The 16,244-nt window shown below is 33.9% G+C and overlaps 1 protein-coding gene across 1 annotated transcript in view; it reads right to left on the bottom strand.

Annotated features, from left to right (window-relative positions):
• Positions 1–16,244, bottom strand: part of KLHL4 (kelch like family member 4) — a gene marked incomplete at its 3' end in the record, with an annotated part of 113,553 nt that overhangs the window by 39,606 nt on the left and 57,703 nt on the right. Inside the window, exons 2-6 of the mRNA XM_079910230.1 lie at positions 13,721–13,888; positions 13,195–13,331; positions 10,141–10,337; positions 6,174–6,386; positions 1,254–1,440 (exon numbers count right to left, since the gene is read on the bottom strand). Coding sequence (XP_079766356.1) covers positions 1,254–1,440; positions 6,174–6,386; positions 10,141–10,337; positions 13,195–13,331; positions 13,721–13,888 — 902 coding nt within the window. The remainder of the gene's footprint in view (positions 1–1,253; positions 1,441–6,173; positions 6,387–10,140; positions 10,338–13,194; positions 13,332–13,720; positions 13,889–16,244) is intronic.

The raw sequence follows: 16,244 nt of genomic DNA, 5'->3' as shown, positions 1-16,244 counted from the left end.
ATGTTGTGGCCTACAAGAGGTTAATATCTAAAATATATAAATAGCTCATACAACTCAATATCAAAAAAAAACCCAATCAAAAAATGGCAGAATAGGCATTTATCCAATGAAGACATACAGATGGCTAACTAACACATGAAAAGATGCTTAGCATTGCTAATTATTAGAGAAAGGCAATCAAAACTCCAATGAGATATCACCTCACACATGCCAGATGACTATCATCAAAAAATCTCCAAATAACAAATGTTGGAGAGGATGTGGATAAAAGGGAACCCTTGTACACTGTTGCTGGGAATGTAAAGTGGTACAACCACTATGGAAAACAGTATGAAGTTTCCTCAAAAAACTAAAAATAGAACTACCATATGATCCAGAAATTACACTCCTGGGCATATATCCAGAAAAAACGAAAACACTAATTCAAAAAGATATATGCACTCCAATGTTCACAGCAGAATAATATACAACAGCCAAGACATAGAAGCAACCTGAGTGTCATCAACAGATAAATGGATAAAAAAGATGAGGTATATATACAGTGGAATAGGATTCAGTCACAAAAAGAGGGAAATTCTGCCATTTGTAGTAACATTGAAGGATCTAGACAATAGTATGCTTAGTGAAATGTCAGAGTGACAAATACTGTATGTCATTTATATGTGAAATCTAAAATAATACAAATGAATGTATATCCAAAACAGAAACAGACACACAAATATAGAAAACAAACTAGTGGTTACCAAAGGTGATAGAGAAGGAGGGAGGGACAAATTAATGGTATGGGATTAACAGATACAAACTACTATGTATAAAATAGATAAGCAACGAGGATATACTGTATAGTACAAGAAATTATAGCCATTTTCTTGTAATAACCTATAATGGAGTACCACCTGCAAAAATACTGAATCACTATGTAGTTTACCTGAAACTAATATAATATTGTAAGTCTATACTTCAATAAAAAGAAATTAAATGTATCCTGAGAGAAATAAATAAATAAATAAATATTGCTGTCATAAGGGAAAAGTACCTATTAAGAGTTGAGGAAACACTAATGAAAGGGTTTTATCCCATAAGGTAAGAATAAAAAAGGAGGTCACAATATTTATATTACCTTATTTATAAGAAATAGCTTTAGATGCAGACATTTATATATAGCTTTAACACCACCCTTATAGTTTAGAGGGTGTTGAGAATACATCTTTTTTGAATGATACTTTCTAAAGTAATTAATTTGTTCCTGTTACCTTTCATAGCATCCATGCCTCCCACAGCATAAAGTGCTCCCACAGTTGATTTTCTAGGCTTCGTCCGAGGGCTTTGCATCATGGGTCTTCTCTCAGGTAAGAGATGATACTTCATAGCTTCCATCAGGAGCTTCTGACACTCAAGATCACCAGTAAACATGGAACTGTTTTCAAGATCTGCCAGTAACTGAAAAGTAATGATGCATGTATATGAAGTAAAGAGAGAACATTAGAAATAGCATTTTCATTTATATAACTTTGGAGAAAACTCAAGCTAATTCTAATGTATGTGTTATTATTTAATATTTTAAGTTACTTAGTAACATATTTTATCATTAAAAGCCTCATGGTAGTAGCTAATTTATTAATGCACATTTATTTGACATACTTTTCCTCTTTTGAGTATGTACATGTAATCTCCAGGAGTGAAAGTGAAAAAGCACTCATAAAATGTGCTACTGAAAGCAAAGTGAATGGCTGTGTCTACAAAGAGCAAGTGTCTCCTGCCCCGCTAGAGAAGCAGTCACCTTTTTGGTTGATTTAGGGGAGATGGCACAAACATGCGCAATTAAAATAATATCAGGACTTCACTGTTGGCACAGTGGTTAAGAATCCATCTGCCAATGCAGGGGACTTGGGTTCAAGTCCTGGTCCAGAAAGATCCCACATGCTGAGGAGCAACTAAGCCTGTTTGCCACAACTACTGAGCCTGCGCTCCTCAACAAAGGGAAGCCACCGCATTGAGAAACCCGTGCACCACAGTGAAGAATAGCCCCCATTCACCACAACTAGAGAAAGCCCATGCACGGCAACGAAGGCCCAATGCAGCCCTAAATAAATTAATTAATTAAAAAAATAATATCACCATGGGGGCTGCATCTTTATCATCAAATCAAAGCATGAAGCAGGTGCTTTTTATCTGTACATGTACATGTGTACACCAGTAAAGTACATGTATTAGTAACTAGGTGATTCATCATCAATAGTATATGAGATCAATCCTTTCTAACCATTATTGCCCGGCAGCTAATATGACCCTAATTCAATGGGATAAAAGCTAGGTAAAGTATTCTTCTTGAGATGAGTTGAGGAGAAGTTAAGAGTCTTGTTCAGAATTTTCCAAGGGTCATTTAGATTGGTTCCTTGGAGTCTGGAGTCTACAGTATCATAGGAATTGACAGGAACAGCAAGAAGATTGTTGGAATGGACATACTAATCTTACCCCATAAAACTTCCCCCTGAAGTTTCCTGTTCTTCACTGGTTAACCTCAACCCTGTTCTCACCCCACTTTTTATCCCTGATGGATCACTGTTTTGACTTGGCTGATGAGACCCCAGGTATTTCCTTAATGCATACGCTGTAGCAAATAGGTTTGAAAACTAGGCTATGTAATTTTTTTTTCTTTCAAAAATATTCTTCAGATATTTATCACCAGTCTCTTCATGTATTTCATTTCTAGAATATTTGTATAAGATTACCCACTACTACCATCATCAGGAAAAGTTCACACAATCCCACATTCTAGGCATACTCAGGAGTGGGAGGCCAAGGTACCACTGGTTGTGTGTTTCAGCTGGATATTTCCTGTTATTCCAATAAATTAAGAAAAGTCCAACTAAGCCTTTTGCTGAAAGAATGTCATATAGACTTAATAGCATTATAAAGTTAAGGGCTTCTGATCCTTTACACCAGTGTATTTCAAATTTTTGCATATCTAAGAATCATCTGGAGAACTTGTTAAAATACAGAATCCTGGCCTCAACCAAATAAATCGTTTCAGTTGGTCTGTGGTGGGGGCCTGAGAAACTGAGTTTCAAAGAAACCCCGGCTTAAGAGTAAATATGTACTGGGAGTTCCAAAGATGGCAGAGAATAAAGAGTCTGAGCTCATCTCCTCTCCCAGGCACACAAAAATTACAACTATTTATAGGATAACTATTGATGAAAAAGACCAGAACCTACCAGAAAAGATCATCTACAGTTAAGATGTAAAGAAGGAACCACAAGTTGGGTAGGAGGGGTAGTCACAATATAGTCAAGACCCATAATCCCGGTGTGGGTGACCCACAAAGAGGAGAATAATTACAACTGCAGAGGTTCTCCCCAAAAAGTGAGGGGTCTAAGCCCCACATTGGTCTCCCTAGCCCAGGAGCCCTGCACCAGGAAGACAAGCAACCAGACTATTTGGCTTCAAAGGCCAGCGGGGCTTACATTCAAGAGACTCAGAGGGCTGTGGAAAATAGAGACTCCATATTTAGAGGACACACACAAAATCTCACATGCTCTGGGATCCAGGACAGAAGCAGTAACTTGAAAGGAGACTGTGTCAGATCTACCTGCTGATCTTAGAGAGTCACCAGGAAAGGCAATAGGCAAGCAGAGCTCACCCTGGAGTCAGACACTGGCAGCAGCCATTTGTGGGAGCTCATTCTGTCGTGTGGACACTGGCCCTGGTAAGGGCCATTTTGGAATCCTCCCTCTAGCTTATTAGCCTTAGGACTCAGACCTGCCCCCACCCAACAGCCTATAGGCACCAGTACTGGCATGCCTCAGTTGAAGTAACTAACTGAGCAGGGACATAGCCCCACTCACCATATGTGGTATATATATATATATATATACACACACACACACACACACACACACACTCTATACAATGAAATACTACTCAGCCATAAAAAACGAATGAAAATTTGCCATTTGCAACCACAAGGAAGGTCCTGGAGGGTATTATCCTCAGAAATAAGTCAGACAATGACAAAGACTGTATGTTATCACTTATACGTAGAATCTAAAAAAAGTGAAACAAACTAGTGAACACAGCAAAAAAGAAACAGACTCTACAAAAAATAAATACAAGAGAGAGTGTGGAGCAAAGAGAACCCTCCTACACTGTTGGTGGGAACGTATATTGGTGCAGTCACTATGGAGAACAGTATGGAGGTTCCTTAGAAAACTAAAAATAGAGTTATATGATCCAGCGATCCTACTCCCGGGCATATATCTGGAAAAGAAGAAAACTTTAATTTGTAAAGTTACATGCACCCCAATGTTCATAGTAGTACTGTTTACAATAGCCAAGACATGGAAGCAATTTAAGTGTCCATGGACAGATGAATGGATAAAGAAGATGTGGTATATATATACAATGTAATATTACTCAGCCACTAAAAAGAATGAAATAATGCCATTTGCAGCAACACGGATGGACCTAGAGATTATCATACTGAGTGAAGTTAATCAGAGAAAAACAAATATCATATGATATAACTTATATGCAGAATCTAAAAAAAATGATACAAATGAACTAATTTACAAAACCAAAACAGACTCGGAGTTGTAGAAAACAAACTTATGGTTATCAAAGGGGAAGGGGTGGAGGGATAATATAGGAGTTTGGGATTAACAGATACACGCTACTAACTATAAAATAGATAAACAACAAGGACCTACTGTATAACACAGGGAACTATAGGCAATATCTTGTAATAATCTATAATGGAAAAGAACCTGAAATAGAATATATATATATATATATATAACTGGAACACTCTGCTATACACCTGAAACTAACATAACACTGTAAATCAACTATACTTCAATTAAAAAAAAACAGACTAACAGATATAGAGAACTAGCGGTTACCAGTGGGGAGAGGGAAGGGGGGAGAGGCAAGTTAGGGGTAGGAGATTAAGAGATGCAAACCACTATGTATGAAATAAATAAGCTATAAGGATATATTGTACAGCACAGCGAATATAGCCAATATTTTATAATAAATATAAATGGCATATAATCTATAAAAATTTTGAATTAGTTTGAATTAATTCAAACTAATATAATATTAATATTATATTATTTGAAACTATATTATAGTTTCAAATAATAATATTTGAAACTAATATAATATTGTAAATCAACTGTACCTCAACTAAAAAAAAGAGTAAATATGTACTTCCATGGGATTTAATTAACAGCTAAAAGTAAAAAAAAAAAGAGTAGAGAAATCATCAGCAAATTAAAATCTATTTTTCAGTGTTAACATTTAATTAGAAATGTTTTGCAAATTGATTAATTTTAACATTTATGAAGCTACGGATACATTAAGTCCAGAAAAGTCCTTCCTTCCAATGTGAATGATGTTTGAGGACTTTAGCTACAAGTTATATAGCATATGAAGTGTTCATATGTGCCTTATATTCATATATATATATATGTATATATATAATATAAATAATATATACTACTGATCAGTTGGCTACAGAGAAATAATTTTGGTTATCACCAGTGTTAGAATTATATAGTGAGACTGCACTCCAACCTCACTAAATTTTACGTACTAAAATTCAGTATGAGGTGGGTCAATCCTGAGTTTTATCCAAGGGCGGGCATTTGTTTTTAGGATCATTTTTAGTACAATCCTTCTGCATGCATGGTGAGGATGCCATTATAATGATGCTCCAGTGCATCTGAAGCAATTATAATATGCTTTCAATCATAGTAGCTAATTACTCATGTTAGTTAGTAGGTATTATCCAGAATCTAACTCCTTCCTAGGGTCTCCTCTGGGATGCTACTGTAATGATTATTATCACCTTGCCTAGAAGATGGCAGGAAAAGAAAAAGAGTTAGGTTAGTCATTTTCCCTGCTTGTTACAAGTACTGTTTGGTGAGAGAGGAAACTGAATCTAATGAGTATTCTGAAGTTTGGGGATCATTTGTAGATTTTTTCCTTAAACCTTTTTTCCTTGCTCTTCATCATTATTAATATTGTTAATTGAAGGCTGTACATGTCCTTCTGTGAAACAAATCCTGTACCAGAAATTCTCTGTATAAAATTAAAAAAAAAAAAAAGGAATGGCTTAATGCCTAGTTGTTGTTTAGAACTATAATTTACATTCCTTGGGTAAGTTTCCATACCTGTGGTGGAAGTAATGGCAGTCTGATGTAAGAAAGCAGCATTGCTAGGTCTTGTTGCCTAGCCTGCACATCATGCCTTACCCACTGCATTAGAGCGTGGAAAATAGTTTCTTCATCAGGAACATTAATGTCATCACTGCATAAAAGTTTTGAAATCTCATTAGCTGGAAGCAGGAGGAATTCTTGGTTCTTTATTACCTCGATGAAGTGTTCCTAGAAAAGAGAAGTCTTCTACTGAAACTTTGTACTTTAGAAACTTCTTAACAAAATAAGCTTACCAAAGCATTTCTTTTTGTTAAACTTCAGAAAAAGCCAGAGAGACAGATATATGCATTCATAGAAAATAGATGTTATTGCTGCCCGTGACAGGGTATTGGAGGAGCCTCTGAAGCTGAGGAACAAAATGCTTCCACTGGGAGTTGTTTATTAAACACAAGGAAAGGCCTTAACTACTTCACAGGCCACATGGGTAGTGTCTGAGTTGATGCCAGTGCTTTTCTCTCTCAGATTTGTAGGTGACAACAGTTTATGACTCCAGAACTGACTGATGTCAAGTTGGCCTTTAGCCAAAAACCTGAAGAGAAATGCTAAAAATTTTCAAGGTGGAGGTTATATTGAAGGCCTGGTAGAGGCAGATTTGGCTGTGCATTTGATGGGGCAACATACTGAATTCATTTGAGATAAGAAAAAGAGACTGATTAAAAACTTCTCTTGTAAAAAAGCACAATCTTCTATTAACCAAGGCAAAGTTATTTTACAATGGATAAACATCTACAGAGTCAGGTTAATCTAAAAGTGACTCCTTTGGAGTTATTTTTTGAGGGGGAGTGGGGCTCTCTCTCAATTTTTATGTTTTATAACTTGATTCTCTCTTCTGTCATTTGTGTTGTATTTTTATCAAGTATCAAATTTCAGGCAGCTGTGTTTCAATTTTTTTCATCAAAACACCACTATATTTTTCCTATTTATAATGTTATATATTTTCTTTGACAACACAATTATCATTTCCAACATTTTTCATAGTAAAGATCTTAAGATTTAAATGCAATAAAATATACTTCTGAAATTGATATAAGCAAGTCTAGTTGGTAATTTATGTTGCCCAATAAATAGATATTCTGGAAGCAGCTTAAGACAGCCTCTGTATAACTGGGGGATCTGGATAAATCAAATCACTCCCTCAGCTCCACTCTGAGTTTAGCCATTGTAGGAGGCAAGACTTCTGCCAATGAACCACCAGTGCCCTTGAGTTTAGTCATTGTGGGACTGAGTTAACCTAATAGCAAAATTATCCATACAAGAATCATCAAGTTTGATAGACCCATCAGGAAGCTCTGATACCGTAAATTCCAAGTTAACTTGCCTATTTAGACAAAGAGCCCTCTTGTGACTAATCAAGTAATTGAGAGAGAACTGCTGCTTTTACTATAGCAGATGTTCCTTGTTGAAAACCCTCTCATCTATAGCAAAATGGTGGAGCTAGTACTAAAACTAAAAATACATTACAATTGTACAGCACTTCACACTTTACAGATTTCTTTCACAAACTTTAAGTCATCACCAATGCAGTCTTGTGGGAGGTGGAATTATTCTGATGAGAAAACAGGCTATGTGAATTGTTTGATCTCTTGTGCAGTAAATGGCTAAGTATGAACTCACACCTATGCCTTTAGGTCTACTTCATTTTGTTCAATACTTCAACTGCCTTTCATAAATGACATAATTTTTATGAAAGGGTTAAGAAAAAGATAAAACACTCTGAAGCTTATGGTTACCCATTACTGGTAGTGTATGTAAACTTTGAAACTGTGTAAATATTATGGAAGACCCCATCTCTCATTCTCTCATTCTTCTTTCTATCCACTCTCCAACGAAAGAAAAAAAAAAAAAAACAAGAGTGTGAGAGAGAGTGCCCTTGGTTTAGTATTCATTTTTAAAATCCACACTTACATTGTTGCAAAATGTATTCAATGAATATAGCATATTTGCTGAATGTTTCATCGATGCAGACTACTATTTATATAATTGTGATGGTTAATTTTATGTGAACTTGACTGAGCCATGGAATGTCCAGACTTTTGGCCAAACATTATTCTGAGTGTGTCTGTGAGGGTATTTCTGGATGAGGCCCACTCACATTAGAAAGGGCAATCTGTTTTACTCAGTCTATGATTCAAATGACTGTAACTGAATCCTTAGTTTAGCATTATTCTTAGAGATTAAAATTATTTGCATTTTTATATTATCAGTACAGTATTATAAAAGCATTATTTTAGCAAGATCTTGACATCTTTTGCTGCATTTATAATATATACTAAAATAACTAAAGAGGGATTAAAGGAGATAACAGCATTGCATTTTTTTGCACATCCTGCTTTAACACTCAGTTTCAGTCACATAATAGGAAAAGGAAGACAAGTTCATTTTGAGCAACAAAAATAACTCAAGCTGTTTATCAGAATGTGTTTTGTCTGCAAGAGTAAGATACCAGACAGGAAACTGTTAATAGTTAGTTCAAGAATTTAAGTAATTTAACAGGAAGTTTTCATGTTTGGCATTTGTGGTAGGATTAACCTTTGAACTGCTGTTCCTATAGATTATATAGCATCTATATTTAGGACATAGGAATATAAATAGCATAATTAAATGACATGTTAAAATGTCAATCTATTATAATATGATTCGCCATATAATGGTATTGTTTCAGAAATATGTTTAAAACTTCAAATTTTGAACAATGACCAAGGGTGGGAAGAAGAGAGGGGAAGTTTTACAAGAATTTTTAAGAGAATTCAAATATTATAAGTTTGAAAATTTTAAGGTCTGTATGAAACTCTAGAAATATTTCTTTAATTATATGCATCTCAATTCTAAAATGTACTGTTAATTTTATTGTTTTTAGTTGTGATTCTCTATTGTTCATTTTTATGTACTTGCCTTTATTTTTGAATCTTAAATAAAGGTAGCTATTTTCTTAGCTTGAAATTTTATCTTTTAATTTGGTTTCTCAGAAAGATCCATCTCTTGTGTTGTTCCCTGCTTCAGAGGTTAAAAAGTTCATTTTCTTCTTTGTATAAAGGAATTATTAGCATGAATGGTAAGGATTTATTTAATATCCTCTGTCTACTTTTACTTGCCTCCCTACAATCTATATTTCATGTCACTCTCACTTGACTGAATAAAGATAGTCTTATCCCATGCAACTTTTAAAGAATTAACACATCAAATATGTTCAGTTAATTTATTATAATTACTAACAGAATTGAGAGAAATTTTAAGTTAATTAAAGAATTGAGTTGTTTTCACCGAAATAACATGTTTTCATTAAGAAATAAAAATTCCATTCAATAGAATTGTCTGATTTACTAATTTTGATAGTTCTTAAGTTCTTCCAGTTAATAGTGATCCAATAATATTACTTTTTTACTTATTGAATGATGCCTATTGGGTTAGCCAAAAAGTTCGTTCGGGTTTTTCCATAACATCGTATGAAAAACCCGAACAAACCTTTAGGCCAACCCGATAAATTTCATTAGAAATAATAATTTGTACAACTTTATGAAGTAAAGTTCTAATAGTATAAAAACATCAGGGAAATTATGTTTTCTTGTTACTGTGGATTCTACTTGAAATATGCATTTGTCCAGTTTAATTGTTGGCAATATTTTCATTTCTCCAAGCTCTGAGATTTAATTAAATCATTTTAGTTTGAAAAATGTGAAATTTGCTTGTGTACAGCTCAACCAGACAAATATTTGTATCTAATATCTATTTTGTGCAAGTCATTTGAAAATTATGTAAATTCATATTGCTTTTTAATTTTATCCCAACATTATAATCTTTACCTTGGAATGGTTCTACACACACAAACACACACACACAAACACATATCTGTAAACATATAATTAGTTTAGACACTGTGTTAATATATTATCACTATAAGTTAACATGAAGCAATTGATTTTACCATTGTGTATTTATGTGCCACACTCAGGAGCTCGGTACAGCCCTGGGCATCTCCAAACGATCGAATCCCTAAGCAGTTTGAAGGGTGGAGTTGTTTTATAAGAAAATTGGAGCAGACTTCAATGACTTGAGTCAGCTGCAGAAGACAAGCTGCAGCCAGCAAATTTTCAATAGTATCTTCTTTCAATTGCAGGACACCTAAATGGTTTGAAAAAGTAAAGAATTATTATATATTCCATAAAGTAAGACACAAATATGATAGATAGCTAAAATTTTCAATTTCTTTAATTAATAGGGCTACTTTTTCTAGTGGACAGTAACTATTCAGGGAATACCTTTTGAGGTGAATATATGCAAGTGAGTATGTACAAACACTAATAAGATGGCTGAAGGGAGCCATACTAGATTATCAAAAACAACTGGAGCAAATGAACAGTGAGTACCACCATTGCAACAAAAAACAATTTCTTGTTTCTTTATCATCTTAGACCTGCATCTAAATCTAATACTAAAAACTGTCTACATTATGACTCAAGAAGCATTATGTCATATTGTATAAGGGTTATACAATGGGCAATACAGGTACCTGTCATTTGTGTGGAAAAATGTCTGGGTAAATAACATTAAGCTTATATGTCCATATTTTTGCATCTGTATTTATTAGCTGATAAGGATGACTTTGCCCAAATATTACATCTGGAATTAATGCCCAGCACCGTCTTAAAAGAAAGAAAATGTTGCCAAGAGTCCTCAGCTAAAGAATTGTTTATATGATTATTTTCTTAGGTATAAAAAACAGATTCTGTTTAAAAATATCTGTAAAGATTTTTAAAAACCAAGATCAGAGCAATTTAAGCTGTTTCCTTTATATTGATATATCTGTATTATTTTTGAAGCAAGAATTATTGATGAATTAGTGCAAATGTTGTAAGTTATTTTGATAAGATATATTCCTATATTTCTGTTTTAGCCAAGCTATAGGGAAATTATAAAGAATGATATTTCATATGGATTATATAAACTATAAAGTATTATTTTATAATTTTGTTTTATAAAATACCTTAATATGAATTCTATCTGATTGCATAACCATAAAAATGAATAATAAAAACTGTAAGCTGCTATGTATTCGCTTCGACCTCTAAAATGTGTTGTAAAGGGATCCAGCCCATTGGCAAACTTTCTTGTGTTGTTTCTTATCCTGGATTTTGAAGGGAGAGCCCTGCCTATATTTTATGAAACTCAGAGAAATATGAACTATTCTCAGATTCATCTGCTGTAAACATTGAAACTTGCCCTGGTTATTAAGAATAACATTTATTTCTCAATGAATGAAACAATAAAACTCATAGAAGAAAACATAGCATAAAAGCTCCTTGGGTCTTGGCAATAAGTTCATGGGTAAGACACCAAAAGCACAGTGAACAAAAGCTAAAATAAACAAGTGGGACTACATCAAACTAAAGATCTTCTCCACAGCAAAGGAAGCAAAAAATAGAGATGGAAACCTACAGAATGAGAGAAAATATCTGCAAACCTTATACATGTTAAGGGTTTAATATCCAAAATGTATAAAGGACTCATACAACTCAATAGCACAAAAGCAAATAATCCAATTAAAAATGGGCAAAAAACGTGGATAGAATTTTTTTTTCCAAAGAAGACATACAAATGATGAATAGGTATGTTAAATGGTGCTCAGCAGCACTACTCATCAGGGAAATGCATATAAAAACCACAATGAGATATCTCATACTTGTTAGGATGGCTATTATAAAAAAGAGAAGAGATAGTCAATGTTAGTGAGGCTTTGGAGAAAAGGGAACTTTTGTGCACTTTTGGTGAAAATGTAAATTCGTTCAGCCATTAAGAAAAGCAGTATGAAGGCTCCTAAAAAATAAAAAAAATATAGAACTACCATGTGATCCAGCAATCCCACTCCAAAGGAAATGAAAACAAGATCTGAAAGAGATAGCTCCTCTCCCTTGTTTATTGCAGCATTATTCACATGATATGGAAACAATTTAAATGTTCTTTGACACATGAATGGATAAATAAAATGTGATATACACACACACAATGGAATACTATTCAACTATGAGAAAGATGGAAATATTGCCATTTGTAACAACATGGGTGAACCTGGAGGGCATTATGCTAACTGAACTAAGGTAGACAGAGAAAGACAAATACTGTATGGGATCACTTGTATGTGGAATAGGGGCGGGAAAGGGAAGATGGAGAAATGTAGATCGAAGGGTGAAAACTTTCAGTTATAAGAAGTTCTCAGGATAAGAAGTACAGCATGGTGACTCTAGTTAATAATATGCATACTTGATAATAATAATACTGCATACTTGAAAGTTGCTGTATCTTAAACAGTATCACCAAAAAAAAGAGTTATCTATATGAGATGATGTGTGAATTAATTACCTTGATCTTGATAATCATTCATATATATATACATATATATATATATCTGTGTGTGTATATATACATATATATACACACACATATATGTGTATATACATGATATATATATATATTCATCAAGTTGTATACTTTAAATATCTACAATTATATTTGTCAATTATTCCTTAATAAAGTTGGAATGAATGAATAAATAAATAAATATTTCTTGGCCCCCAAACTCATCCTGTTACCTTTGTTAGATAGTTTGATTAAATATGACTTTATTATTTCAAAAGAAGAGACTAAATCTATAGAGTTAGAATATCCCACTTCCACTCTCATTTTTACAAACAAGAATGTACCCACACCTCTCAAGAGAGAAAGAGAGACATGCTCTTGTAGCTTTGTGTTAAAATAGCTCTATTTTCTCATGGTCAAAAATTTTATAGTATATTATTTACCTCTTGCTCTTTTATATTACTGTATTTAAATACTGATTCTGCCACTTACTACTTTAGGAAATTTACTTAACTGGTTTATCCTTCAATTTTCTCACTTGCAGAGTCATAATAATAATAATGTGGGTTATATAATATAGAGTTACTGTGAGGATTGAATGAGTTAATACATGCCAAGCACTTACCGGTGTAAGCATACTGCACCAAGGAATCAAGTGCATTAGGATCGACTCCTTCCATCCTGACCTCTTCTTGTTTGGCTTCAAGCACATCATTAGTAAACATTGCAGCAAAATAATCAGACACTGCACTGAGAACCAACCTGGAATTAGGAATGTTTCATAGGAAATTAAATCAGTCCATAATCTCACTGAAAAACATGAAATATAGTCGGTAAGTTTTTCACACTGATGAGTACGTTTTCTGCATAAATCTTTCATAGTTCAGTAAAGTGTAGTGAAATTAGAAAGGTAAATTAAGTAAGTTGATTCTGTTTAGACAATTTGTGCTGTTTCTCTTCATCAATTTCTCTAAAGTTTGGCTCTTCTAAATATCACACAGGGAAACAGATCATATAGGCTAGTGCTTTTTCAATATAAAAACATAAAAATCTATTTTCCTCAATGCTCCAATTCGTAATCAATGGACTGATTCTTTCTCATTCATGCTAGCTATAGTCATTAAATGATCTGTCTGCTTAAGGATACTTACCGATGGGCTGGGATTCTGAGGTGTCCGGCAATGAGTAGCACATCACACAATTGTTTCTCTTTCAGGTAGTTCTCCATTTTATGAAGAGTTTGTTCCGCATGGTTTACAGCATGGAAGTGCTCCTCAGATCTACTAACATTCATTTCTTCAGGATGCTGTGTATCTAATCTAAAAGGGGGATGAGTGTGAGAATATATTTTTTTCTCCTAGTGGGTGTGCAAAAATCCAGTAGAAATTTAGGCTAAATTTATTTCTAAAAGAAATAAATAGAATTAAAGTAAACTTAAAATTTGCCCACCAATCCTAAATATTTCACTATTATTGCTCCCTAACCTCCATTAAAGTGAGGTGTCATGATTACTATTTATGTCTGGAATGTAACCATGGATGTGACTATGCATGGTTCAATGGCAGGGCTAGTGCTAATTGTTATATGCACAAACATAAACTTCAAGATACAAGCCTCTTTGATTTTTATTAGCATCACAATTATGCCATTTGGCATGAAATTGCAGGCATGATTCAAAATACTTTTCAAATTTGATTATATTCTGAAGCTTCTCCATGGAGTACTTATTACACATCAGAGATATTTCTTGAATAATCTCAAGGCCGAGACTTCCACAACATTGTTTACAATATGTCATTCCCATCAAGAAAATAAACATATTTCCATCTTTTATTTTTTTTCAGCTTTACTGAGATATAATTGACATACTACATTAAGTTTTAGATGTACAATGTGATTATTTGATATACATATATATTGTGAAAGGATTACCACAATAAGGTTAAAGTATCCATCATCTTACATAGTTACCATTTTGTGTGTGTGTGGTGAGAATATTTAAGATCTACCCTCTTAGCAATTTTCAAGTATACAATACAGTATTGTTAACTATAGTCACCATGATGTATATTAGATCCTCAGAACTCATTTATCTTCTAACTGGAAGTTTGTACCCTTTGACTGTTTAGGCAAAGATGATGACTGTTGAATCTGCAATAATGAAAGCTGTTTACATGTCTTTTCAACCTCATACAATGGTGGAATTTAAGTACTAACACAAGCACATAGAGGTTTACAGTGAGTAGAAGCTTAAAATTTTGATGGTAAGATGAACATACTTTTCTTGTTATGATTCTAGCTTCCAGGCATCATTTTCCAACACCAGTTAAGATTAATTTTAGGTCCCTCCCACAATTTAGGCTGTATTTCTTTGAAGACAATTGGCCCAGGGTGACATTACTCTCTTTTTGTCTGTGTAATTCAAATAAATGATTCACCTGCAAATCTTCTTAACCTTTAAAGATTATTTTGGACATTCTGTCACAATACTGTATGGACAATCAGGGTAATAGGATATGAATATCCTTAAAAATTGCTTATTTTTTTTTTAGAAAGGAACAATCCCTTGGCACCATAGAATGGAAGGAATTCAGGTTTCACTTATCTTAATCTTTCCTCTGTTCAAGAAATGGTTTGATTCACATTGAGTCAATCAAACATTCAATATCTAATTATCTTAGCTGTCCTTGTGTATACTCCAGCATGTATCAGAGATGGGCATATTCTAAAGGAGGAATATGCTTTGGGAAGTTCTTGCTGGGAAATATTTCTTTTTCATTTCCTATGTGGATGCCTGTGTGTGTGTGTGTGTGTGTGTGTGTGTGTGTGTGTGTGTGAAAGAGAGAGAGAGAGAGAGAGATTTCCCTGGCAAGGACTTCCACTACTATATTGAGTAGAAGTGGCACAAGTGGGCATGCTTGTCTTGTTCCTCATCTTATAGGAAAACCTTTCAGTAAACATTGATATGGTGATTTTTACAATGGCCTTTATTATGTTGTGGTAGCTTCCCTCTTTTTTCTAGTTTGTTGAATTTTTTTTTAATAATGAAAGGGTATTTAATTTTGTAAAATGCTTTCTCTGCATCAGTTGAGATGATTGTTTTTTCCTATGTTATGTTAATTATAGGGTATTGCATCGATTGATTTTCATATGTTGAAACAACCTCACATTGCAGGAATAAATCCCACTTTATCATGGCTTATAGTCCATTTAATGTGCTATTGAATTCTGTTTGCTAGTGTTCTGTTGAAGATTTTTGCATCTATATTCATAAGAAATATTGGTCTGCAGATTTCTTTTCTTGTAGTGTCTGTCTAGTTTTGGAATCAGGGTAATGGTGACCTCATGGAATGAGTTTGGAAGTGCTCCCACCTCTTCAATATTTTGAAAGAGTTTGAGGAGGATTGTTATTAATTCCCCTTCAAATATTTTGTAGAATTCACCAGTGAAGCCATGTTGGTTCAGGCCTCTTCTTTGTTGGGAGGTTTTTTGATTACTGACTCAATCACTTTTTACTAGTTACAAGTTGGTTCATATTTTCTTTTCCTTCATGATTCATTCTTGTGAGGTTGTGTGTTTCTAGGAATTTGTCCACTTCATTTAGTTATCCCAAAGCTGGCATACAGTTGCTCATAGTAATTACAATGTTTTTGTTTTTTCATTTCTGATTTTAGC

The sequence above is a fragment of the Stenella coeruleoalba genome (genome assembly GCF_951394435.1).
Source record: "Stenella coeruleoalba genome assembly, chromosome: X".
In the NCBI taxonomy this organism is placed as follows: Eukaryota; Metazoa; Chordata; class Mammalia; order Artiodactyla; family Delphinidae; genus Stenella; species Stenella coeruleoalba.
Note: the sequence above shows the minus strand (reverse complement) of the source record. Positions and strands in the feature narration are given on the sequence as shown.